Source organism: Semicossyphus pulcher, unplaced genomic scaffold (genome assembly GCF_022749685.1).
Source record: "Semicossyphus pulcher isolate SPU_LCO1_2020_fin unplaced genomic scaffold, fSemPul1.0.p SCAF_14, whole genome shotgun sequence".
Taxonomy (NCBI): domain Eukaryota; kingdom Metazoa; phylum Chordata; class Actinopteri; order Labriformes; family Labridae; genus Semicossyphus; species Semicossyphus pulcher.
Genome location: NW_027211648.1, coordinates 25,953,562 through 25,980,259, shown reverse-complemented (window position 1 = coordinate 25,980,259; position 26,698 = coordinate 25,953,562). Strand labels below are relative to the sequence as shown.

Here is a 26,698-nt window from a genome sequence, read left to right as displayed (position 1 = left end):
TGTTAGACATGTATAGTGTTTTGTAATCTTGTGATTTTGAACAATCTGATAAACATTTGTTGAAAATTAATTATCCTCAAGTGATGGCCCACTTCCTGCCTGACAGACATGAGTCTGCTGATGAAGTGAGGCCTGCTACCGTACAAATAGTTTACAATGAATGCAAGACTTAAAGGAAAACTGCAATGTATGAAAATGATTAGAGATTATGTCATCATCCAAGGTCGCTCCTTTACCTCCTTTTAACTTTTTGACCATTTCAGAAAGGGCTGTGCTTTTTACTTTTAGGTAATTAAACTGCTTGGAAAAAATGACTTTATTCGCCAATTCTACAGAAAAAAAATTGCATGGAAACCCTGTTCTGCAAAGAAAAGGAGCTATCTTGGTCGTGGCCTCAAGACCTGGAAAAGATATTAAAATGAAGCCCACAGATATGTGGTCCTCATGAAGCCCTAAAGTTTCCTGTTAGTGTCCTTGAACCAATGCCTGTGCAACATTTCCACATGTACTGTTAGGTCACACTGACCAAATTCTTCATTTTCCTCCATTTGGTAATGTCTGCTTGCAAACCAACTGTCTATGAAAGCAACCTTTGGACTGATTAGACTGTTGTGAGGGGAGCTGGAATTTGAGGAGTCTGGGTGAAAAGGCATCTGATTGTTTAGATGTACTATAAGAGACTTTTTAAAATCCTGCACACCATTTTCAGTGGTTTGCTGTATTTTTAGAAATGGTAAACATTTATTTAACCTAAAAGGAAGAGGATATAAGTGCACAACTTTCTCTAGTGATAATCACGACTGCACTACTTGTACATCTTCATCTATAGAAGAGGGCTGTTGTAACAAACTGGTACGTGTGTGTTGACACCTTGCTATCTGAGACATCTTGTGATTTCCTTTAATCTCATCAAGGTCATGAACTGAGCGGCTGTCGAGCTAGGTCACTCATTCAGACAGCAGACTGTGGCAGTCTGACAGCGTGAGGGAGCATCACTGAGATTAACACAAAAGCACTGCATGCGTTTTCCATACCAGCTGGCCATGGTAAACCTGTATTGATTATCGTCATCATCATGAGGTTAGGTAGATTCAAGGAAAATATATGCTTTTGAAGAGCCTGGTTTAAGATTGTTTTTTCAATCTTCAATCAATTTTTTAATCTGTGAATTTATTTAAACAGAAAGTAAAACTGACCATTAAAATTTCTCAGTGCTTGTTTTATCTAAACAACCCTAACCCTAACCCTGCATGAAAAATTCTTTTTTAGATAAATATACATATATATATATATATATATATATATATATATATCTACACACATTAAAGTGTGCACATTAGCAACACATTTCCCATGTCTTTCTTCAGTTTGGCATGCTTTACACAGTATTTCTGTTGGTAACATGTCATGCATGGTCCATGTAATGCGGACTGAGCTCTATCAGATGGGTAACATTTTTGCAAGATGAGTATGAATGGACTTCTCTTTACATAAAGTGGGTTTTCAGAATTGGAATCAGGGTTTATTTCAAAGTAGGTTTAGATGTACAAAAGTTGAAGAGTGAAAATATAAATATTAAAGAGTTTTATATAAAATATGTGCAATGTATTTGGTACGGAAAGAGCTGTATATTTTATACAGGAATGTACAGTATGCTTTTTTTTTTTATTGTTCTTTCATTGCGATGACATTGATGACAATAAAAATACTATTTATTGAGAAGCCCAATTTAATAATCCCTGCAATGTCTGGCAAGTTTTTTTCATGTGTTTCCAGCTTTCATTAAAAGGCCTGCACATACTTCAAAAAGGAAAATATATATATAACAAAGGTTTCAAAGGTTAAAATGTTCTGTTCGAGTTATACAGGTAGAGTTTTAAAATAAAACTAACACAAACTGGGGCTGGATAGCCCGATGGAGCTGACAAACTGTTGGGCTCTGTCTGCTTTGATTGTCCACAATGTGATGAAAAGCCTGAAGTTTTTTAGAGAGGCTAGGAGGCCGGTTTGAACTGGTTGTGTTACCTTTTGTAAGCTTTTGTGTGGTTGTCTAGCGGTCCCTGTCTGTCTTTTCCACCATGTGGATGAGGTGACAAGGCTAAACCGGTTCATACGTGGAAAGGAGGCCGGTTTCAGCTGGCTGCGTTGCCGTAGTAACGTGCTCTCTATAAATACTCTCGGAATCCTTTACCGGCTTCCACTCTAGTTTCAGTCTTGGCAGAGAGACAGCCACCTCCAGCAGCGGACTTCATCGTAAGGGGAGCTGCTTTATTTTTTCACCCCAGCATACGGGTCTAATGGACAAACTCTTTGTAAATGCTTTTTAAGGTAAGAATGGACTTTTAAAAGTCGTATTAGCAAGAATGTCACTGCTTAGCCTCAACTCCTATGAACTACTGACGTTAGCAAACGTGAGCTAGCTGGCAAATCCTGGCGGTTTAAAAGGACGATGCAAATGGGTCTTATTTTGGAAGACCTTCTATATTTCTTCCTTTCTGTTTAGCCGTTACTTTGTCGTCAATATCATTTCTAATCTGAATATCTCTGGAGTGTTACCAAACGTTAACGGTTCTTACGTGGCTGGCGTTTTACATGGCTGGTTAGCTTATTTGGCCGGCTAGGTAGCAGTTATTATCTTGCACTTGCTGAGTTTCTGCTTTAAACCATTGTCCGTTTCGTAAACTGTTTAGAGCCACATGCCCCGGTGTTATTAATTAACTCTAAATACGTTTTTTTGTCGAGGTAGAGTAGGCTAGACATGTTAACGGTTACTTCAAATGCTATGTTGCCTCATGGCATTAAGAGCGGAACCGGCATATTGGGGTGTGCGTCATCCGTTAGTCACTGATTGGTTAATTTTCGTTCCATTCTTTCAACTTGAAGCCGGAACGTCCTCGCAATTGGATAAAATCCTGGACTGGGCGGGGCTTAAACACATGGTTCTTTTAATGGCTTTTCCTGTGCAGATGGTGTCGAGTTGTCATACCATAGTAATAAAATGGAGCGCCATAAAAGACTGCAGACTGGATGCGCATGTCTTCCGCATGAATCAAGACTGTTTTCAGTTAATATGTTAATAAATGCTCCTCATAGTTTAACTTAGCTTTTTGCATAAATTTATAAACGTAAAATTCTGAATATATTTATGTTGTAGGTTGCGTTTTGTAATCCTAAACCCACCAAAACTGAGTCATTGATGTTTAGTTGTGTGAATTCTTACCTGAACCAGCTCTCCCTTTTAGAAAGTGGCAGCTTGTAAGTTTGAAATACTACTCTTGTTTACAGAATCATCACTCTAGGAAAGCACACACTGGCTACTCTGCAGGCCCTGGCCTCGAGTCTTATTTGAAGGGATTTAACTTCACTGGTGAGCCACCTTGGCTTCTCTGCACCTGAGATACAGCAACATTAATTCCATCTCTTTCATATCCAAGTAAGTTTCTTTCTGTCTGTTGTAGTATGATTTATTGCTGCTTTGTCATCTTTTTAATATTACTGTTTCAAATATCATTCAGAAAAGTACCATGCTTCTGGATTTAATCACACTTGCACGTTTTAAGACTTTCCCATGAGCACAGAATAAAATAGACTTTGGTAATCAAGGACACAAAGGGCATTTTGTTCTCACAACTGAATACAGTCTCAATATGCCCCCTCCCCCTTTTCCAGTTTTTTAGTGACCAAGCAAAAGGACTTCTTGTGACCATGAACACGGCCACTCCCACTGAGTTTGAATTCTCTTTCCTGGAGGAGGGTTTCTCTGCCAGGGATATCGTTGAGCAGAAGATCAATGAGTCATCCATGACGGTAAATGTCCATTGCTGTCATTGTTTCAGGGATACACAGATGGCCCCATTTGTTGTTGATGCAACTAAAAGTAAGCTGTGTAACTGAAATCCTACACTCCTGCTCAAGTTTCTGCTATTGCATTGTCTGATTTGTGTTCCCTTTACTTGGCTCTTAAGATCTTAGATAAACTGATACTAGTTATTTTGTAACAGGACTGCTTTTGTTAAATACACATTTCCCTTTTTCCTTCCGTTCATTGCAGGATGACAGAGATGCCTTCTACATCTGTGACCTGGGAGATGTGCTAAAGAAACAACTGCGCTGGGTGAGAGCCCTGCCTCGTGTCACTCCTTTCTATGCTGTCAAATGTAACGACAGCCGGGCTGTAGTCATGACACTGGCATCCCTGGGAACTGGCTTTGACTGTGCAAGCAAGGTGTGTGTTGGAAACAGTTCATAGCACTAACTGTTCTCAGAATAACACAATACAAAGCTCTCCTGATGATAAGCTGAAATTGCATTGGCAGCTTGTGTTTTTAAATTGGCACTTTTTTTGCTGACTTGTTGCCTTTGTTCTTTTCTAGACGGAGATTCAGCTGGTTCAGTCTCTGGGAGTCGATCCAAGCAGAATCATCTATGCCAACCCCTGCAAGCAAGTTTCTCAGATCAAGTATGCGTCTGCCCACGGCGTTCAGATGATGACCTTTGATAGCGAGGTGGAACTGATGAAAGTGGCACGTTGTCATGAAAATGCCAAGTGAGACTTCTAATATTTTGATGCTTTGTGTGTTTTTTTTTTGTTTTTTTATACTTATTATTATTATTTTTATAACCTATATTTAAACTCGAAGATTCACAGAGGTTGCCCTCATTTACAGTGATGAGTTTATAATTTGCTTTTTTCTCTCTAAATGGTTGTCCTTTTCATTAACTCCTGTTTGTGTTTTCTGCTCAGACTGGTCCTGCGCATTGCCACAGATGACTCCAAGGCAGTTTGTCGACTGAGTGTGAAGTTTGGGGCCCCACTCAAAGCTTGTCGAGGTCTTCTGGAACGGGCTAAAGAACTGGGGCTGGATGTGATTGGCGTCAGCTTTCATGTTGGCAGCGGCTGTACTGATCCCGAGACCTACACCCAGGCTATCGCTGATGCCCGCTGTGTTTTCGATATGGGGGTGAGTTGTGACATTCATAAAAAACAGTTTTATATATCCTACCAGTCAAAAGTTTGGACACACTTTCCCATTCACTTGTATGAGAAAATGTGTCCAAACTTTTGACTGGTAGTGTATTTCTATGTGGGTTCTTTACAGAAAAGTAAACCAATCTTTAAATTTTGTGACCTAGGATGAGCTGGGCTTCAACATGGACCTGCTGGACATTGGAGGTGGTTTCCCTGGTTCAGACGACACTGAACTTAAATTTGAAGAGGTATCTTGCATTTCGATAAATGTTCCAAAGAGTAATGATTTGACTTCTTAAATACAAGAGAGCACATTGTCAGAGTCTTGTTTTTTGATTTTTATTTGTCTGCTTACTTTTTATTTTATCCTTGTTAGATCACAGCAGTGATCAACCCAGCCCTGGACAAGTATTTCCCTGCTGACACTGGTATTAGGATCATTGCTGAGCCAGGGCGCTTTTATGTGGCCTCAGCGTACACACTGGTTGTTAACGTTATTGCCAAGAAGGTCATCATGGATGATGAGTCATCATCTGACGGTAAGTCTCCATTTTGAAAATTACTACAATTTAGAAATGTGGATTATTCTGAGAGCATTTCTTGTAAAAACATTTTAACAATAATTCCTGCTTCTTCAGAGGAAGACGAAGGGACCAATGACAGGACTCTGATGTACTATGTTAACGATGGAGTGTACGGATCCTTCAACTGTATTCTCTATGACCATGCTCACTGTTTGCCAACACTACATAAGGTAAGTGACACACAAGGATTTAAATGGAAATATAATTTCATCATACAAATGGCTCAAATACAAAAGTAGCAGTGGCTAACATCTCTCACATCTGTCTTAATCCTAATAGAAGCCAAAGCCGGATGAGGTCATGTACCCCTGCAGTATCTGGGGCCCAACATGCGACGGCCTTGACCGCATCGTTGAACAGTGCAGCCTGCCTGACCTGCAGGTGGGTGACTGGCTGGTCTTTGAGAACATGGGTGCTTACACTGTGGCCGCCTCCTCCACCTTCAATGGCTTCCAAAGACCCGACATTCACTACGTCATGTCTCGCACTGCCTGGTAAGTAGATATCGCAGAGGCCTAAAGAAATGGTTAAAGATGGGGTAGGCAACTTAAGAGAAAGTAGCAATGAAAGGCTAGATTTCGTATCAAACTGTAAAAAATACATAAAGATGCACTACCTCCTCATATCCATTCCGTTATTCAGATATTAGTATTAGTATTATTATTATTATTATTATTATTATTGTTATTGTTATTGTTATTTATTGATTGCTGTTGAGATGTTTAGAGAAATTCGTCTAATATAACAATGCTTCTAAAATAACTTGCCTACCCTAGCTGTAATATTGGATTGATCTCTGGAGATGATTTTGACATTTCATACACAATCTAACGTTTTTATTTTGTCATCTTCAGGCAACAAGTGCAGCAGATCTGTTCCCAGGGCATGCCAGCTCCTGCGGAGGAGTCTAGCCTGTTTGAAGTGCCAGCTTGCTGCGGCAGAGAGAGCAGCTTGGAGATGCCCACAAAGCCCTACCAGGCCCATGTGGTTTAAATGAATACTGTACATCACGGCAATGTTCTTCCCATCTCGCATCCTTTTGTTCATTACGGAGAAGTTTCTGTTTCTGTTGTGTTTTTTTTTTTTTTCTTCTCAAATGTAAACGTGACATTTCAAGGCCAGTTACTTGACAGGAGAATGAGAGGGGCATGTTGTTGCACAAATTACTTGTTCTGTACTGAAGCTGGGGATCAACCCTCAATGAAATGAGGTTGAATCACACTCCTGAGTGTCTTTGTATGTTCCAGGCAGAGTGTTTCAGGGCGACTCTGTACTTGAACTTCCTGCTGTCTCTTTTTGGGAGACTGACTGTAAGTGCTAGAGTACTGTAGTTCATGAAGAACCAATATTCTTAACTGGAACAGTGTTGGCAGAGAAACTGTTTCTTTACAAAGACACACCACTACTTCGCTGAAGGCTTCCTATCACCATAAGACTCACAACACTTGAAACTGTAGCAATAGTCCAGGTGGTGAAGGGTTACTGATGCTAATCATTTAATACTATTAAAAAGAACAGTAAACAAATTCCTACTGGGGGCCGGGGGTTGGTTTATTGTTAAACTCCTGACCCTTTAGAGCCCCATTAACAGCAGAAGAAGTCGGTAACTACAGAGAGGTGGTTAAAGGGGTGATTTGATTCCTCAAATAAATGGCTGCTATGTTTGTATTTATATTTTCCACGATCTCCACTTCAGTACAGAACCCCTCAAGTGTTGATCCTCAAGATGTTATCAAGAAACACCATATTTATTCTTTTTGCTTATGTTTGTAAAATAACTATTTACTCAGTTTTTTTGTCTACTGGTTATGGTCACAACCCATGCAACACTTACATAGACACTCACAGGAAATGCATGCACCACATTCTGCATGTCAAAACGCATAGTACATCTCTTTGCTAATATAGTTGCAGCATCGAGCCTACTTGTCAGACAGCAATAAAGACGCATATTATCACAAAAACAATATCTTTAAGATTAACACTTCAAACACAGGGACTCAAGAAGCAGACTGCACCTCTCCTCTTCTCCTTATTTTATTTTATCTTTATTTTTTGTAACTTGTAGAAGGCAAGAAGTCTGTTCATGATATTAATAAGAAGCAGTGTTTAACTATACATTTGAAATGGATACGAAAGAGACGGGATTGCAAAGTCATAACGCTTTCCTATGGAAACTTTTTGAAGTTTTGTATTTTTTTAATAAATAAAACATTAGGTGCAGAGCCGAATTATGGGTGTTGTGTGTTTTGGGAATGTGGAACAAATGTGCATATATATATATTGACGCACCTTTATAAACACAAAATGGTCTGCAAAAAGTTAGTCACAGGATGTGCACCATCTAGTGTCTGCTAAAGGAACTGATTCATCATGCTAAAATTATCTTATTTAAAAACACTTTGACTTGAGGTTTGAACCTTAATTGTAAATGATCAAACAATTAAATCCTGACTTATAGATTTTACAAAACAAAAACATTTTTGAAACATTTCTGTTCATAAAGAAAACAAATTAACTTTGTTCTAGATGTTGAGTTTGCTGTTACTAAATTAGGGGTACATGTATGAGATTTTGGTAATAATAAGGCATATTCATATATATTTATATACTGATTACACCTAGTTATACATTCATAACTAAATTATATATCCAGAACACTAGTATTAACAGTATTCTGAAATAATTAGCCTGTATTTTGTATTTTGATCTGAAGCTCTTAACAACAGACCCCTCCTCTCCCCATTATTTACAGACTTCAAACTAAAAAGATAGTCAGTGTTATTTGCTCTACCTATACAAGGTCTCCCATTTCACTTATGAGACTGGACTCCAAAACAACTTCACAGAATAAAAAGAGATCCACAAACAGAGTGAGAGTTACCTTCATCCAATTTCAGTTGCTTATATTCGGCTGTAAATGTTGGTGTCTGGATTGCTACTAGAAATAGAAGACTGTTTCCCATATAACCCTGGGGCAATTCTCTTGTCTCCAGAGTCTGCTGCACTTCTTCAGATACCTTCGGATTAGAGACTCTTCTCAGAATCTGACACAATACCACTTGAAAGCGGCTTGATGATCTTGTCAAGACTTGTGAGGTGGAGAGGATTTAATTTGTCAGAAGTGAACAGGGGAACTTATTTGATGAGATCTGGCAACTTTTCATTCAATATTTGTAGAAGAAAACAAACAGAGGCTATTTACAGATTTCTGTTACCATCATAATCAGAGACAATCGAGATGTTTTGGTTTCACTTTTGAAGAGCTGTCATGTTGTCCATCTGTGTATACAGTCTATAGCCAGTTACAACACTTTAAAGCCATTTTTCTCAGTTTAACTGTGCCTAGTTATTGCAGTTAGGTTTGTGAGGCAGATAAAGAAAGTATGAAGTACATTAGCGACAAAACAAGGTGACTGCAACAATCCTTTCAGCAGCTATTGATACTTCTGAATGCCTTTCACCAATCACTGCCTTGTTTTAGGTTCAGGTAGCAGGTTGAAAGTTTGCAGGTACCAAACAGCTCTGAGCTTCAGCAGCTGGAGCGTTGCACTGACGGGGAAGCTGACGTCTCCACAGGTGTTGTGGAATCATGTAAATTGATTTCAGTGAGGCCATGCTTACACACTACAGGGGGATGGTGTTGTGTTGTTTTTCTGATGTTATTTTTATGTGAATAGGGAAAAGTCCTTCACTGATAATGTCCCAAAATAAAAATGTCTTTAATAAAATGATTGATTGCCGTTCGATTTTGCGAAAAATAAAAAGTTTACTTTAGTGTTTATTTTTATTGTAATATGGGTGAATTGTGTGTGCTTTTTAATAGAAGTGAATGCATGGGGATTTGGTGAAATGTAGCCTACTTAAAGAAAACTAGAAACATTTACATAATTATGACGAGAAAAATATACATTCTCAAACACATAACACATCTTTAAAAACCTCAGTTGGGACGAGAACAACAAGGTGGATAGAATTACTCAAAGAGAAGGATTTATGCACATATAGATAAAATCGATTATCAGTCTTTTTAATCTCCTTCTGTATTTAAACTCCCACAATGTGGCAGTTTGCTCGGCAGTCCATGAGAGGGCAGCATGCTACAAAAAGACAAAGCTTACTGAGTATCTTGTAAGTTTCTGGCCCACTATGAATGTTTATGTTTATAGAAGTACCATAGAAAATTCAAATAATAAAAAAAGAATAAATACATGTAGAAATATAAAGAAAATATGGTACACTTATTTTTTTTCTTAACATATACATATTCATTTTATACATACAAATAAGTCTATTTTTTCTAAGGGTTTTTTTTAAATTCTGTTATTTACTTTTATCATACACTGTCATTTGTTTATTTTTTATCCCTCTATTTATCCTGGTATTCTTCCTATTGCTGGCTCTCCCTTGAAGGGCTAAGCTGTCAATCAACTGCCTGTAGGCGGGTCTTCCTTCCAAGGCTTTTAAATAATAAAAATCATTAAAAAAGAATCTTAAAATATACAAAAATGAAATGTGTTTAAAAAGAATGTAAATATAGAAACAAATGAAAAACTATTGAAAATGCTTGAAATTTATTTTTTATTTTGCTATCTGTCCTAATGTAATTTTTTTTTATGTATGTCTTTGTTTTTCCAAATGTATATTTCCTTGTTTAATTTTTTTAATTCCACATCTTAATGATGCATTTATGTTTTCTTTTTTATTCTTTTTTAAAATATATTTCCACATTAATTGCTTTTATAGAATAACTCTTCGTTTTGACCCTCTTATGCTTCCATACTGAACCCCTCGGAGTTCACAGCTCTCACGTGCAAAGCTCTCCTCTCCTCTTCCAATGACTCTGGGTTGGGTCTCGTGTTCCCCACGCATTGTGGGCCGTGGACCGGATCATATAAAAGCGTCAGTCAGCTGTAAAGTGGACCGAAGGACAGGACGGCATCATGACTTCATCACTGTGGGGACTGCTGGGTTTTATTAGCATCCTGGCATCGGGAACTCACTCTCAGTTTGGGTCTCACAGCCGGAAGATTCACTCCATTAGTCCTTCAATCCCACGAGCGTCCCCCCAGGTCCCTCCGAGGGTCCATCAGCGCTTTCAAGACATCAAATCTATTGAACAAACCTCTGATGAAGAGCCAAGTGCTGAAACTTTCCAAGAGGTCCAGCTAGCTGATCTCACAGCGCCAGGCTTTCAGGAGCAGCAGGGCGTGCGTCCAGGTGACCACAGCTACCTGAAGCAGGAGAGACGCAGAGCGGACACTGGAGGTGGGTTTTCTTGACAATGTACACCTGCTGTTTGGATGCGTGTTATTCTGTTTAATGGCAGTTTGTACTTTGTGTCACAGTTGGTTCGGATTGGAGAAATTTCTCGCAAAATTATTAACTTATATAGAAAAATCTAAAGTACATCTACTATTATGATTAATGTTCTTCTTATTGTTATTAGTAGTGTACATGTTTAAATGAAATCTAGGCAACATATAGCCTACTTTAGTGATGATAAATTCATCACTCGATTTAATGTTTGAATTAATGCAGGGTGTTACGTGAAGTCCTGTTGCTCAACATTGTCAAATGATCCGGCTACTATGACTTTAACGTCAGGTGACAGATCACCAGTTAAAAAATTAACAATTATTTCATAAATTAAATGACGAGGGATAAATCAGCAGGATTCCAGTGACAATATATTTCAGACACATGTATTTTATCAGCCACCCTGAGAGCAGAGCAGCACCGGTCTCAGGGAAATATGAAGCTTTTATTTGATCAAACTGGTTAATTCAGATGCAAACATTTATATGGACATAAATGCATAAATACAGTTACATAAATATAAATGTGTATTACTGAAATCCAGCTTGATGCATATCATTATAATATCTGAAGTAACTGTGAATAAACATTTAATAGCGGATAATGTAAGGTCATAGTGACATAATCAACAATTTACATCCTGCATTAAATCATCATGAGTCATTGATTATTGAAGCATTACTCAAAACTGTGTTATCAAAATCTATTATAATTTAAAATACCAGGGAACCTTGTTCTTTATTTTCACTCCAGTCAAAGAGCAACTCATAAAAAAGCATAACATTTTTTAACATCACTTTTTGCTTCTTCTAAAGGTTATTTGTCGAATGTAAGAGTCAAATCTAAACATACTACTTTTTCCTTTAGAAAACAAACAACTCTTTTCATGACATTGTGCCCTCGTCCTTTTTTTGTAAGACACAAGAAATATTTATGCTTTGCTGTCAGTTAGTATGCTGTATTACTGTAGTATGAAAAACACATGAAACAAACAAATTATGTCAATATCTTAGATATAAAATAATGGAGAGAAACATAATATACACTAAAAGAAGAGCTAATGTTACATTGGCTTCATGATGTAGATACAGTATGTCATTTCCAGCCACAATTTCTGTTCATATTTGGGAGAAGAGGTGAGATATTGAATATGTTTCATACTGAAGGTTAGAAACACAAGCGGTTTCTGGAGAAATCTATAATATTTCTTAACTGTCCGGATAGTATTTGTTGTTGATGTTTTGTTTTGTTTTGTTTTATGTACTTTAAAGGCTCATCTGTGGACGGGAATTGCAAATTGGGTCAGGCTATATGTGCTTTAGTGCGTGGCATCAGTTTACATGCCTCATATTTGTCCTTTACAAATAAACGTTCAAATAAAATAAAGCGTAAACTGTGTTTTTCAAAGATAGCTGATTTGATTCAATGCTAATACAAGAGAGGCGAAATAAAAGTACTAAATACATGTAGTGCATAGTCTTTTTCCCCTCTTGTGACATTCACTCTCAAAAAGGGTTATTTAGCCTTGCATCTAATCTTGATTTAAACCACAGTAACACGTCTTTAATGTCTCCCTCTGCTTTCTTTGCCTCTCATGGCAAAGCTGGTAGCACTAATTCCAGGTTTCATCAGCCCTCCCTCCAGCCGCCGCCAAAGAGAGGCCAGCCGCTTGCACAGCTGCAACACAGAGCTGCTCCCAGTGCATCATGGGAGTCTGCTCGAGACTCGAGTGGCTCTGCGGCATCCATCAGAACCAGTGCAGGTACTTAACGTTAGCCAAGACCAACATGTTCAAGTCTTCTCTGCCAAAGTCAAATGTGTCATAAATATTTCAAAAGTCACAATAGCCCCCAAACATATTTGTCTCACCAAGAAGGTTGTGTGGTGTTTGCATGTTCTCCCTGTGTCTGCATGGGTTCCCTCTGGGTACTCCTGTGTCCTCCCACAGTCAAAAGACATGCTTGTTAGGTTCACTGGTGACTCTAAATTGCCATAGGTGTGAGTGTTAGTATGAAAGGTTGTCTGTCGGTTTGTGTCAGGCCTGTGATTGGCTGGTGTTCAATCAAGAGTGTACCCTGCCTCTTGCTCGATGACAGCTGGGATAGGCTCCAGCTCTCCCGTGACCCTGAACAGGATAAGCGGTATATATTATGAAGGATGGAAGGATCATAAACAGGTTTCTAGTGCACACTTGGATGCGCTCACTATTTTCTGTAACAAAACACAGAATGATCAGAAACCTGGATAAGATGTTTACATGCCAAAGTGATCTGGTTTCTATCAGACTACTGCAGGTAGCCAAGTTGGGAGAGTAACTGTATCTAGTAGTACAGTATCTGTAATTGAAAAACATTGGAACCACACTTTATATTCAGTCAAAACATCCTTTTTTTCTTACAGCAACAAGGGCCAACTGCAGAAACCGCCCCATAGACTTGGTATTCATCATCGACAGCTCCCGCAGTGTCCGCCCTGCTGAGTTTGAAAAGGCCAAAGAGTTCCTGCAGGACATGGTGGACAGCCTGGAGATCGGCTCGGACGCCACACGAGTCGGCCTGGTTAACTATGCCAGCACAGTGCAGATTGAGTTTCTACTAAAGACTTACTTTCATAAGTCGGCCCTGAAGCAGGCGCTGGCCCGAGTCGAGCCCCTCGCTTCAGGCACCATGACAGGCATGGCCATCAAGACCGCCATGGAGAAAGCTTTCACTGCGGAGGCAGGCGCCCGAGCCAGCACCAGGAACATCGCCAAAGTAGCCATCATAGTGACGGATGGGAGGCCCCAGGACAAGGTGGAGGAAGTCTCTGCAGCAGCTCGGACTTCCGGGATTGAGATCTACGCAGTGGGAGTGGACAGAGCTGATATGGCGTCCCTCCGCCTCATGGCCAGCCAACCCCATGACGACCACGTCTTCTATGTGGAGACGTATGGGGTCATTGAGAAGCTCACGTCCAAATTTAGGGAAACCTTGTGTGGTAAGGATGATGATATCGGGAGTGCGGATATTCCGTTAGATGGTGGGAATCGTGATTATGGACTAGGCCTAGACCGCAGAAAAGACGGTAATGGAATAAATAATGAAAATGACGATAAAGGAAACAAGGGTACGTCACATCTGTTCTTTAAATTGCTCCTGTGGTCGTAAGGGCAGCACCATAGAGGGAATCTTCATTTTAAAGACACTGGTACTCTTCTTTGGTTTTGCCAACAAGGGCAAGATAACAAATGATCATCTACCTCTTGTTGTGTTTCAATTTACAAAGATGTTCACTAACTATTGTCTGCAGATGGTGATAATAATAGTGCAATCAACATTAAAGGGTTATGAAAGTCATGAACTAACAAGCCAAAAGAAGATAAACCTGCTGATCACTGATTGATCTGCCAATTCAGAGGAAATTCTCCAACCCTGAGCTCTTTAAAATGGTTGAAACCTGATATGATGCTGCCTTTACTGTCCACAGTTAGCGTGCTGCTCTCTGCACTCTGCGCTGCAGCTTGTGCCTCATGCCGCGTGCCACGCTTAGTCTCCACAATTTGGGCTTTTGCGCTCTCTGACATTAACGGCCACTTATTCTGCACAGCAAAAACTAGACTGCTCTAAATTTGAATAAAATATATTTGAGTGATATTTTCGACAGAAAAATACAAACGTAAACTTGCTTAAAATGCTCAAAACTTTGCATAACCATGAGTGATTCTTACTAAAGATTCTTTTTGTAATAAAAAGACAACAGACTTGTTTTAAAGAATAGTTTGACATTTTAGGAAATGCTCGTGTTTGCTTTCATGCAGCTGAAGTCATCAAGGGGAAAGTAAAAGCAGCTGAGACGTAATGCAAAAGTTATTATGAAAGGACACAAATCACCTGTGTTAACAAAAGCTACTGCAGGGATTGAAAAACTTATTGCGACTTAACAAAAGGGTATTTAACTCACCTTTTGATAATGCTTTCATATAACTATCCACAAGTTAACAAAAATATTTAAAATGTTTATCTTTATTGTCTGTTTTAATTTTTGGTATCCATGATCCAAACTAGCAAGGCCATGCTATTCATGCTAGTTTGTCCCTGGTGTTGAACTTGTGACACTCATGCTAATTCAAAAGCTTCTTTTTGAAGCTTAAATCTGTGGAGTTCAACCAACCTCTGTGTTTCACTGAGTCCAACTTCTGTCCATTTACAGCAGTGACGTCACTGCCAAAGACATGCAATGAGAGTGTTCTCTTTAAGCAGATTTTGTGTTTGCATGATCTGAACAGCATGGTATAATTGAGATGGATAATTCACATTATGTAAATTAAGAATCAAGTGTTACATTGAAAGTGACCAAATGCTATGTCTCTTTGCTTCACAAATAACACAAGATTTACAACATAAATTTGTATGGAAGCACAGAGATCAAGCTAACTAATCTGCACGATGATTTTTGATTGCACAATTGCTCAATTAATCAATACTAACCACTTACTAAAACTAAAGTATAACACAAATTTATTGATTTAACTTAAGCCAATCAGACAGCCAAGTGTTTCTTTGCAGGTTTGGATGCATGTGCTCAGGGACACACCTGCCAGCACATTTGTGTCATCAACGGAAACTCCTACGACTGCAAGTGTCGCGCAGGATACGTTCTAAACCCAGACAAGAAAACATGCTCACGTAAGAATCTTTATCTTTGTCTTAATGTTTTTGTCTTGTGTCTCAGTGTTTTTGCATGATTCACTGTTGGAAAATGGCTACAGTAAAAGGCTGAACATGGCTTAAAGTTATATTTTATATATAATATTGATTTAAGATTGGATGGGCAAAGCCTTATATAAGATATAAACTTTTAAATATTAACTGTAAGAACTCGTGAAGCTCCCTTTGAGCATCAGTTAGTTAGGAATTCTGTGCTGTGGACACGCTGCATACCTTCTCTTGTTACACAACGTTTGGGGTTTCCCTAAATAGATTAGAGCAGAAACTATTCAGCACAAATTAAATGAGCAGGACGAGGTGACGGCCTGAACTGCGCGACACAAATTCAAAAAACAATGATGGCCCCTGCGAGGGGAGAGGAGTTCATCCAGGGTCGTAGAGGGAGAGTTGACAGGTGCTAATTTCCTAAAAGCAGCAGGATACTTGTTGTAAATTCTCAGTCTTACCGACACTGTGGGGTGTTGAAGCAGCATCGGTGGCTTTGACAGACAGATTATAGGGGAAGCTCAGGGTCCTAAAATCCTAAATTGTCGTAATTTGCATCAAACTCAAATTCCTAAGTAATTTTAGTTTTATCAACAAACCAAAAACACATTAAAACACACACTAAAAAGTTTAACAACAAAAAAAGAGACATAAAATTACTGTAAGACAGTGGTTCTCAACTGTCTAGTCTCGGGAGCCACCACTACCTCCTTAATGACAAATCGCACCCCATTAAAAAATGGCGCATTTTGGACCTGAGTACGGCTACCTGAACAGCAGGTAGCAGTGTGAGGAAAGTAGTCCCTTTACAATTCATTTAATTAGCAACAGAAATAAACTACAGGGGCTCATCAAGTTTCAAGAATGTAAATGTAGATGGGATTAAAAAATCAGTGGATACACGGAGTGTGAATAAACTACATTTCTACTGCATGCACATCATAGGAAACCCATGTCCTTCAAAATAAAAGCACAGTATAGGCTTTTTGCTTTCTTTTTTTCAAGCACACCTCCACGACCCACTTTTGGGTCCCGACCCACCAGTTGAGAACCATGGCTCTTAGAGATGCAAAAAGTGATGCAAAACGGCCGCAAAGAAAGGCAATACAACAACAAAAACACGACAAAAAACTATAGAGTAATGCAAAACAGCCAAAAATGTATGCAAAACAACCACAAAGAGAAACAAAGATTGACCACAAAGTAATGCAAAACAACTGTATGGAATTGCAATATGACCACAAAATGACACAGTGGACTACACAGAGACACAAATGACTACAAAGAAATTCAAAAAGGTTTTTTTTTTAGTCCTATTTTTTATTGTTTTGCATCCCATTTGTTGTCTTTTTGTGTCACTTTATTGTAGGGATGCACAATGTTTATTACCAGCTGATGTTAGCCTTTCACAGTTATATCAGTATATATTGGGATGGGCTTACATTTTGTCCGATGTGCACTTAAATTATTACTTATTTTTATACAAACTCCTGCAGAAAAAAATGCTTTAGTTAGACATAAATGGAGCTGTCAGTTAAATTATCCAGCAAAGCGTGCTCTGAATTAAGTGCTAACATGGCTAAATAGTTATCAACTCCATATCCGTTCCACAGCCCCCGGTTCTGACTTGTGGAGTGTTCATTGAAGACTTACAAGGACAACCACCTTAAGGCTCATCACATATCTCCAAAGTTCAATAGTCAAACCAAAGTGAAAGCCATTTTCATCTGTGATGAATGTATGAAAAAGACCGGACTCCGGTTTTCTTGAATTATTAGTCAGACTGAGTTGGTTAGATGTGAAAGTGTCTCTTTTCAGGTTCAGATTCATGTACCCAAGGACATGACTGCCAACAAATTTGTGTCAGCACTCATGACTCGTACATCTGCAAATGTCAACAGGGATATGTGTTGAATGCAGACCAGAAAACGTGCTCAAGTAAGACCTGGAATATATTTAATTAATTCATTAGTTTTTTGTCTTTTGAACAGTTCCTATGTGTTTGCAGAATTTCTAAGTATCCTTCATATTCTGTACACAACAACAGCTGGTGAGACACTAAGTTCCCCATTAAGGACTTCATGTCGCATGTTGCAGTTTTGCTTTCAGGTTTGGATTCATGTTCTCTGGGACATGACTGCCAGCACATTTGTGTCAGCACTGATGAGTCGTACATCTGCAAATGTCGAATTGGATATGTTTTGAATGCAGACCAGAAAACATGCTTGCAAAAGAACCTGGACTTTTCAGGTACACCACGTCTTTTGATTCATTTTGAAATACATTGACTTTTGAGTCCCAGTCTTTAGGTATTCTGAACCTGTTCTGTGAGCCATAGCAGCCATTAAAAGACTGCGTGTGTTTGCTACTTGGAATTGGATTATTCTGAAAAGTGGAAGTGAATGCTCAGTTCATGTTGCATTTGAACAGGTTAAGGCCTCGTGCAGCTGATGATATTGTTTTGTGGGTAACCACAACTGGTTGTAGAGCGCATCAATGGTCAGTTCCATGTAAAACTGAGATTTTGTCTAAGCTAATGACTACCAGCGTTGTTGTGTGAAACATGGCGATTCATACCTGCGTTTGGTACGAGGGCTATGTGTTGAATGCAGAAAAGTAATCATGCTCATGTTAGAAACCTTACAATTGGATTTCCATGTCCATTTCTTTGTGCAGTTTGCCAGGTTTGCTTTGTAAGTGATATTTCTGTTAACACATATTTCCATACGAATGCTGAATTTGTAGGCAATGGACCAGAGTTTTGGTGCTGGAGGCAATCTGGTTTCCATTTGTAATTCAAGTACTGACCAATCACGTTTGAGTGGGCTTTGGTTGTATGCAAGGTAAAAGGTTGTGTTGCGAGCATAAAAGGCGCGATGCATTGACTGAAAAGCAACGCCAGACCTCATTGGCTATATGTTGTGACTATTACGATTTTTGTTCATCTCTATAACAAATACCTGCTTAAGAATTCAGATAACAAATCAAATTGCTCATTGGACTATAAACAAAAACTACATAGGAGGAAGCCTCCAGATATCTGATATACAGATATCCACTGGATCTGGCTACACCGGACGCCCACAACCGGTAACGCATTACAGTTAGGGAATCACTGCTTCAGAGCCGTGTGTTTGGATACACGATCTTACTTGTGTAGTGCTGGAATGTATTTAGAAACCAACAGGTCTTGCTGTTTGCCGGGCACATTGTTATGCTGACTTATGAATTATTTTTTCAGATTAAAACAAAACAAAAAGCTTGAAAAAAGCAACTTAACATAACTAGTAACAAGACTAGGTCAAAACCTAGTATGTGGCTGACCGCATCAGGTCAATGTGCGCTTTTGTGGGCAATGTTCTACAAGGACTGTCCTTATGAGGCCGATGTGTAGGGCTGAAAAAAAGGAATAATGGTCAGACAGAGGCTCCAACAGTTCAGACTCTCATTTATTGATGTCATCAGTTACATGCACACATGTCTATTTTCAGGTTCTGATCTGTGTGCCAGTGGACATGATTGCCAGCAGATTTGTGAAAACAATGATGACTCGTACATGTGCAAGTGTGGAGTGGGATACAAGTTAAATGCAGACCAGAAAACGTGTTCAAGTAAGAGCTTGAACCATCTGATTTTAATTTTTAAGTTAATCCTGATGGTGTAAATATCAGCTGTGGAAGTGTCTCTTTTCAGGTTTGGATAATTGTGACCAGGGACATGGCTGTCAGCATATCTGTGCTATAAATGGCAATTCATACATATGCAAGTGTCTCGAGGGATATGTGTTGAATGGAGACCAGAAAACATGCTCACGTAAGAAACTTTTTATCTATACATTTTATGTGCACGTCAGAGTGCAGCGTCTTGATTTCCTGCAAAGCCTGAATAACGTTAGAGAAGATATTCTCTGGAGCATTGAAGTTTTGCTGTTTGGTGCTCAGGGATTTAATTTGCAAAGTTGGTGAAGCACTCCTGCGGATGTGATCAGGCCATTAAATGGATGTGGGTAAAAGGCCTGCCACCTCCTGGCACAGAATTCCTTGCTCTTTATCCTACATCATCTGACTTCCTCCAATGCTTTGTATACAACATCCACAAGGCTTCACTGTCTTAATTGCAATACAGGCCTTCTCTGCCGACAGGGAGGAACAATAGGGCCCTCATATCTGATATCTATGCTCTGTTCTTTTTATATATGCAGAATGTGCTGTAGATCTAAGAAGTTGTGATTTCAGAAGTTTCAGGAGTCCTGGCTGAGACTTTATAAAAGCTCATAAGAGGGGCAGAGCAAGAGTATAAAGTGTGAGGCCACGAAGTTTTGAAGGTCATTCTAACAAAGAGTATTATCCCTGCAATATGCATAAATATACTGTTTAGCATATTGCAATTGCTATCGCTCACTCAGCTAAATACGTGGAAAGATTTAATAGGTATTGTATATGGGTTTCAAAAGGTCCACAGCTGGATGGCTATCAATCTTTTAGTTCATTTACAAGTGTGAGTGTGTCTTTTCAGGTTCAGACTCATGTGCCCAGGGACATGATTGCCAACATATTTGTGTCAACAATGATGACTCCTACATCTGCAAATGTCAAGTGGGATATGTATTGAATGCAGACCAGAAAACTTGTTCACGTAAGGACTGGGGCTCAATCATTTGGTGTTTGTGTGCATGTCTTAGTTATTTACTATCTCTATTGTTATCTGTAGTTGTATACGCTTCATAGAATACAGAAAGAGGCATTTAATTTTTTACAATTTTGGCCAATCATTCACCAAGGAAGTTAAATCTTGATGTTAGCTATGACAGTGTCTGTTTTCAGGTTCAGATGTTTGTGCAGAGGGACACGACTGCCAACATATTTGCGTCAAAAATGGCAATTCTCACCTCTGCATGTGTCATGAGGGATATGTGTTGAATGCAGACCAGAAAACATGCTCACGTAAGAACCCGACTTTTTATTGTATTGTGATATGTTCTTGTACAAAGTGTCCCATCATATTCCAATATTGGAGGTACTGGATAAAATGCTATGAAAGCAAGTTTAGGGTGCAAAGTGTGTTGTGAAATGTTGTAGGGTCCAGTTCTGCTGTACAAAATATGCATAGAAATTTCTACAGAAAAAGCTGATGTACTGTGATGCAAAGTTATAATGAGTTTATTTCAAATGAGCAATTTGGGATACTCTGGCTCATGCACATAGAAGATAGTTTGACCTTAGCAGCTCTTTCATACACCTGTAAATGAAAAGGTAAAGTGGAATGAGTTGATTACATACAAGAAACAAAGCTCATGTAGAAATCTGGACCTTATTGCATATTTTAATGCTGTGCATATTCGGGATAATACCCATAGAGTTGTTTTTTTTCACTGTTGACCAGTCACAAGGTCCACAAAAGCCCTGATAATTCATTAATTGATTGTTTAAGTTCAGTGGATGTTAGCTGTGGAAGTCCTTTTTCCAGGTTTGGATGTATGTACCCAGGGACATGACTGCCAGCAAATTTGTGTCAAAAATGGCAACTCTCACGTCTGCATGTGTCATGAGGGATATGTGTTGAATGAAGACCAAAAAACATGCACAAGTAAGAACTTTTAACTCTATACATTTGATATGCATGTTGTCTGTGAAGGTCCTCAGTCATCCAGGTCATGATAATTCGAAGGGTTAATTCAAAAGCAACTGGACTTGGTTGACTTTAAGCAAGTCTAGTTGCTTTTGTCGCTTTTTCCCCCAAATATAATGATCTCTGTCTTGATTCAGTTGTAAGTTGTGTTACAACCATACATTTATGTCACATTAACTTTGCACTACCCTTTAAATTAGGCTAAAATCCTCCAAGGATACAGAAATGTGTAGTTGGGTGTCATCAGCATAGCTATGAAACCCGATTTTGGTCAAAATTGGATTAGGACCTAGAATAGAACCATGAGGGACTCCAAGGTAATGTTTGTTTTCTATAAGGATGGGGGCTGGATAGGATTGTTGATTTTCCGGCCAACCTATATCACTGAATTGTTTTGTAATGACTTCTAAAACAAATTCATAAAACACCAACACAGTGTCCACGTTTAGATTGTAGGTTTTCATGGTTGACGAATCAAAGGCTGCACTAAAAACTCAGACAACGAGGGCTGAAATCTTATTCGACAGTTGTTCACTTTATCCAGAGCACTCTCTGTGCTGTGGTGGGCTGTTAAACCTGACTGAAAAGCCCCAAAGGTGTTGAACCAATGTATTTACCCGTTCTCTCTTCCTAAACTTCTAGCTTTGCAAGAGATGTCATAACACATTTGGACAATGTCTGTTTTCAGGTTCTGATCCATGTGCCCTTGGACATGATTGCCAGCACATGTGTATAAACAGTGATGACTCATACATCTGCAGGTGTCGAGTGGGATATATTTTGAACCCAGACAAGAAAACATGCTCACGTAAGAAAGTGGACATTTTTTTAGTGTCTCAGGTGGGCTTCAGAACCCATTATAATTATCACTTCACAAAAGGCTCTCTGATTGGTGTAAATTGAGCCAATCAATGTCGAAGTGTTTTTATTTTCAGGTTCAGATACATGTGCCCAGGGGCATGGCTGCCAACATATTTGTGTCAGCACTGATGACTCGTTTGTCTGCATATGTCGAGAGGGATATATGTTGAATACAGACCAGAAAACATGCTCACGTAAGAACCAGGACCTTTCTAAAAGATGTGATGTCTCTTCTTTGGTACAGTAAATTCAAAAGAATCTAATTTTCTTATTTTCTCCTGTGAACCTGTAAAAATGAAATAGAAAATCCAGTGCACAGAGATATGGAGGTCATAACCCCATGTTACACGAACTGACAAAAGGAAATGTGGCCACTAGGGTATTCTCAATCATGGGCAGAGTCATGGGCTTGTTGACTGAAGGTGTGATGTTAAGTCAGATGTGGAAGTGTTTCTTTTCAGAATCGGATGCATGTGTCCAGGGACATGACTGCCAGCACATTTGTGTCAACAGTGATGGGTCTTATATCTGCAAGTGTCTTGAGGGATATGCATTGAATGCAGACCAGAAATCATGCTCACGTAAGCACTTGATTTGTTTCAATATGCATATTTGGTGTCCATGGTGTGATCCAGCAAGATATTCCACAAAGCACCTCATTTGGAGTATCAAAGGAAGGTTCCTCAAAGCACCAAAAGCTCCAACTGGCCAGTAAGAGATGGCGAGGCACCATAAGACTTGTTTTGTATTTTAAGGTTAGCATGAATGAGCAGGAGATATAAAGACAGGGAATGTTTGGTAAAAAGGCTTGGACATGTGCTTCTCATAAAGGGAACTGCGACCAAAAGACTCGGTTATTAAAATGTGAGCCTTCCTTTCAGGTTCAGGTTCGGATGCATGTGCCCAGGGACATGACTGCCAGCACATTTGTGTCAACAATGGGAACTCTTACATCTGCAAGTGTCGAGTGGGATACGCGTTGAACATGGATCGGAAAACATGCTCACGTAAGAAATTTCTTCCTTTAAATAAACACCAAGTGATATCACATAGAATGTAAATATGATTGGACCTAGAATAGAACCCTGAGGGACCCCTAGGTAATGTTTGTTGGAACTGGCAGGTTTGTTCATGAAGAGAAACTACTCATCTCATTGTATTGTTTGTGATGAACCATAAAACCCATTCCTGATAGATTAATGTAGTTTTCCAGACTGTGTTGTAGGACTTTATGGTTGACTCTGCAAGTGTCGTGTGGGATACTTGTTGAACACAGATCTGAGAACATGCTTACTTAAGACATTCCAATGAAAACAGACCTGCAACAAGGCACCAAGGCACTTTTATTGTCCTGAACATGTACATAGAGTCATAAATTGGAACGTGGCATTCCATGAACATCAAGGTAATGATAACCACAGGCTTCTTGAACTTGAATTAGTTACAGCAAGTCAATTATATGTGTGAGTGTCTCTTTCCAGGTTCAGATGCGTGTGCCCAGGGACATGACTGCCAGCATGTTTGTATCAACAATGGCGATTCCTACAACTGCAAGTGTCGAATGGGATATGTGTTGAATGCTGACCAGAAAACATGCTCACGTAAGGATCTGGATTTCTTTCATTAAAAAAGTGTCGTTTTTATTGAAACCTTTCAAGAGATGTCAATAGTTTGAGAGTTCTAAACAAAGGAATTTGTCATCCAATCCTCAACAATCATGGCCATGTGAGCTGTCTTGAACAACAATTGTTGAGCTCAGACTGGCACTAATCTACCCAAAAATGTGGCATACATGGGCATGATTTTTATGAGTTCTCAAAGGAAATATGAGCACTAGGTTCCAACAGCCTTTCAGTGGCTCCTAAAAATACTTATCAAAGATGGGTTGGACCGAGCGCATGACTTGACAAGAAACATTCTCAAACCATTCCAAAGTATTCAAGATGATTTAAGGTGAGATGGCTATTTTAAAAATGATAGCTGTTTCGACCCTCTAATTATTCACAATCCAAAAAAGGTTACCTATATCATTTGCCCAGGTTTTGCCCTCTTAAAGGGTGTATAGGTCTGGCCATTTTCCTTTGCTGAATCGTACCGGTTTGGTCTGCCAATTAAGGATCCGGTTAACCGTTTGAACCTCTCATGGTCTCGTGGTAGCACCCTTTCTTCTACATCTACTTTGACATCCAACTTGCCACTAGTGGTAAAATGGACTGTGCAGAATGTTATGGCAATGGTGGTAAATCATCCATGCGAAAGAGACACATTTGGACACAATATATGCTTAGTTGATATTCTGGCTCAAATGGCAATACCAGGCACAAGGAATTCAGGTTATTCTAAAGGCGGTCAAATTAATAAACCATATTGCCTAAAATTTTGCTACAGCCTTACGTGTTTGCACTGAGTGTACGAGTCGTTATATAACAAGAAAGCCAGCTAGTAGAGAAAAATCTCAATTGCTAACTACAATTCACCTTGAAGGTGTAGCTTTTACAAAATAGAATGAAGTTCAAGAATTGTCAACCCAACCCTATGAGCACAGGTCTGCAGTCCTGTCCCTGCTCCAGGTGGAAGTTTGGTTAAGCCCATGGCACAGATAGGGGCCTATGTTTATAAAGTTAGGGTTACAATGCTTAAACATGATTTTTTATAGTTATACCATTTACATCTTTCGTTTTGCATTCCTTAGTTGTGGAAAAGTCTGCAATGGATTGCAACCACAGCTACTATGTCCAATGATAAGCAATACCTCTACTGATCCAACTATTTACGGCAAACTATAAAGGACTTAAACATGTGCTCACTTCTGGTTTGAAGAATGAAAGACTGCTAAGCAATGGCAGTTTTGGTGTCAGCCAGACTAGAACTTTGGTCCTATGAGCAAAAAATTGTTGTATTTGATATGCCTGTTATCTGTTATGATTGTATCTCTTTCAGGTAGTTGATATTTACTGCATAAGTGAGTATATTGTTCAGATAATAAGCTATCTATAATTGACCTCCGTAACTAAGCACCCCTAGGTTGTGATCAACTAGGTTTAAGTGTTTGAAACATTTTTAACCCAATGTCTAAACACAATCGCAAAAGAAAATGAGAAGTAAATCATTTCACTATATTGTTCAATCAGTAACCATTTTCCCCATGTACTCATTCAAAACACCTTTTATCTGATTTTATCAACTCCAAAAGGTTCTCATACTGAACACCGACATCAAGTCCTGGGGGTCTCAAAATGTCTTGGCCATCAATCCAAAAAGAGAAACAGAAGATTGGCTGTGTTACTTTTTTCTACCGGTATACTAAATATAGTGAAATATCACTCAAATGCTTTGATTTTCTCTCCATTTTTATTCTTCCAGAGGAAATGAGGAGTGAAATAACTGAAGATGCCTGCATGTGTGAAGCTCAGATTGTGTTCCAGAAAAAAGTACAGTCAGCCCTTCAGGAGCTGAGCAGAAAACATATCCTTTTTCTTTGGAAGGCTGAGAGGAATCCTTAGTTTGAAATTGTGATAATTATTTTACTATTTTAAACCTTTAAAATAGTTTTTGCATGAGATTTGGCATCTGTTATACTGTTTGCCTTATTTGTACTCTTTAAGACAGTAAGTTGAATCTGAATACAAAGTGTGAGTCTGTTAATTTGTAGTTGTGTATTTTCATGACTGTGCAGTGCATAACAACTACATATTTTCACAACTTTATTTCCTTGACTGTCTGTTCACTTGATGAACTTTCAGATAGAGTGAAATTCATCGAGGGCCAACAGCAGTATTAAGAACAGCGATGAAGATGTCAGAAGACAAGTTGAGGACATTTTGATCAGCTGAAGTCTTCTGTAAACCATCTGAAAGTGTTACATTTCTAAGATTTGGTCTGTATGGCAGGCTGTTGCTTTCTTATGCAGTATACTGATATTATACTGGTTTGTATTATAAATTTGCATTTTGCATTTAAAATGACAATATTGCCAGTAATTAGATGACTTTTTATAGTAAAGTCAGCTATAACTGGTGTAAATGTTTACATATATCTGTATATTTGTAATAAAGGCTAAATTACATCTTAATGTGTAAATCAATTAAGTTAAGACCTAAAGTGTAAGATAATTAGGGAAGTCACAGAATAGAGGTAAACACTTTTTTAAAAAACATGTTAAAAGTTAATTTTCATAATGAATGTGTTTTGGGGAGAATGTGTTGTACCTCATTCTTGGTGTGTATCCACCGCTCTGAGAGCATTTCCTGGTCAGTGTTTCTGCTTGGTAGAACAAAAAGCCTTCATCCATGATTGTAGCACAAATACTAATCTCTCACAACAACAGGACCATTGTTGTTACCCTTCTTATTTCAGCTCTATTACACTGACAAAAGACCAAAAACAACAAGCCTGATCAACTTGGCCCACAGCGGTGTTACATCACAATGAATTACTGTAATCCTTTTCTTTGATATCTGAAATATTTCAATAACTTTATCGCAGAGCAATTATTGTTTGTATTGTAACAGACTGGTACAATTGTTTTGGGGGGAGAGGGAAAACAGTTTAGCTCAGTTGAGGCCATTTAAGGATTTTTCATTGCAATTATGAAACCATGAGATTGTGAGTTAAGATCCACTCAGTTTTTGTGACCAGCTAAAAGA

At 38.8% G+C, this 26,698-nt stretch overlaps 2 protein-coding genes across 2 annotated transcripts; both read left to right on the top strand.

Annotated features, from left to right (window-relative positions):
* Positions 1-2,219: 2,219 nt before the first annotated feature.
* On the top strand, positions 2,220-7,784 carry odc1 (ornithine decarboxylase 1). Its single transcript, XM_069661445.1, has 11 exons — positions 2,220-2,328; positions 3,286-3,433; positions 3,670-3,807; positions 4,052-4,225; positions 4,374-4,546; positions 4,745-4,961; positions 5,134-5,217; positions 5,346-5,508; positions 5,608-5,723; positions 5,833-6,047; positions 6,408-7,784. Exons 3-11 carry the CDS (start codon positions 3,706-3,708, stop codon positions 6,544-6,546), a joined length of 1,383 nt encoding a protein of 460 aa, XP_069517546.1. The 5' UTR covers positions 2,220-2,328; positions 3,286-3,433; positions 3,670-3,705; the 3' UTR covers positions 6,547-7,784.
* Positions 7,785-10,496: 2,712 nt separating this feature from the next.
* On the top strand, positions 10,497-26,012 carry LOC138590754 (matrilin-2-like). The gene is made up of 18 exons (XM_069661114.1): positions 10,497-10,821; positions 12,476-12,634; positions 13,273-13,977; positions 15,417-15,536; positions 17,382-17,501; positions 17,661-17,813; positions 19,055-19,174; positions 19,257-19,376; positions 20,079-20,198; positions 20,387-20,506; positions 21,030-21,149; positions 21,880-21,999; positions 22,127-22,246; positions 22,514-22,633; positions 22,934-23,059; positions 23,534-23,653; positions 25,416-25,517; positions 25,781-26,012. The coding sequence occupies exons 1-18, from the start codon at positions 10,497-10,499 to the stop codon at positions 25,831-25,833; spliced, it is 2,943 nt and encodes a 980-aa protein (XP_069517215.1). The 3' UTR covers positions 25,834-26,012.
* The last annotated feature ends 686 nt before the right edge of the window (positions 26,013-26,698 follow it).

What these genes read in the sequence shown, in the direction of transcription:
- odc1 (XM_069661445.1), top strand. Translation starts at nt 3,706, where the DNA reads ATGAACACGGCCACTCCCACTGAGTTTGAATTCTCTTTCCTGGAGGAG. An exon ending in TCAATGAGTCATCCATGACG is followed by an intron (nt 3,808 to 4,051) that starts GTAAATGTCCAT and finishes CGTTCATTGCAG; the next exon opens with GATGACAGAGATGCCTTCTA. An exon ending in CGTTGTCATGAAAATGCCAA is followed by an intron (nt 4,547 to 4,744) that starts GTGAGACTTCTA and finishes TTTTCTGCTCAG; the next exon opens with ACTGGTCCTGCGCATTGCCA.
- LOC138590754 (XM_069661114.1), top strand. Translation starts at nt 10,497, where the DNA reads ATGACTTCATCACTGTGGGGACTGCTGGGTTTTATTAGCATCCTGGCA. An exon ending in AGACCAAAAAACATGCACAA is followed by an intron (nt 21,150 to 21,879) that starts GTAAGAACTTTT and finishes GTCTGTTTTCAG; the next exon opens with GTTCTGATCCATGTGCCCTT. An exon ending in AGACCAGAAAACATGCTCAC is followed by an intron (nt 22,247 to 22,513) that starts GTAAGAACCAGG and finishes GTTTCTTTTCAG; the next exon opens with AATCGGATGCATGTGTCCAG.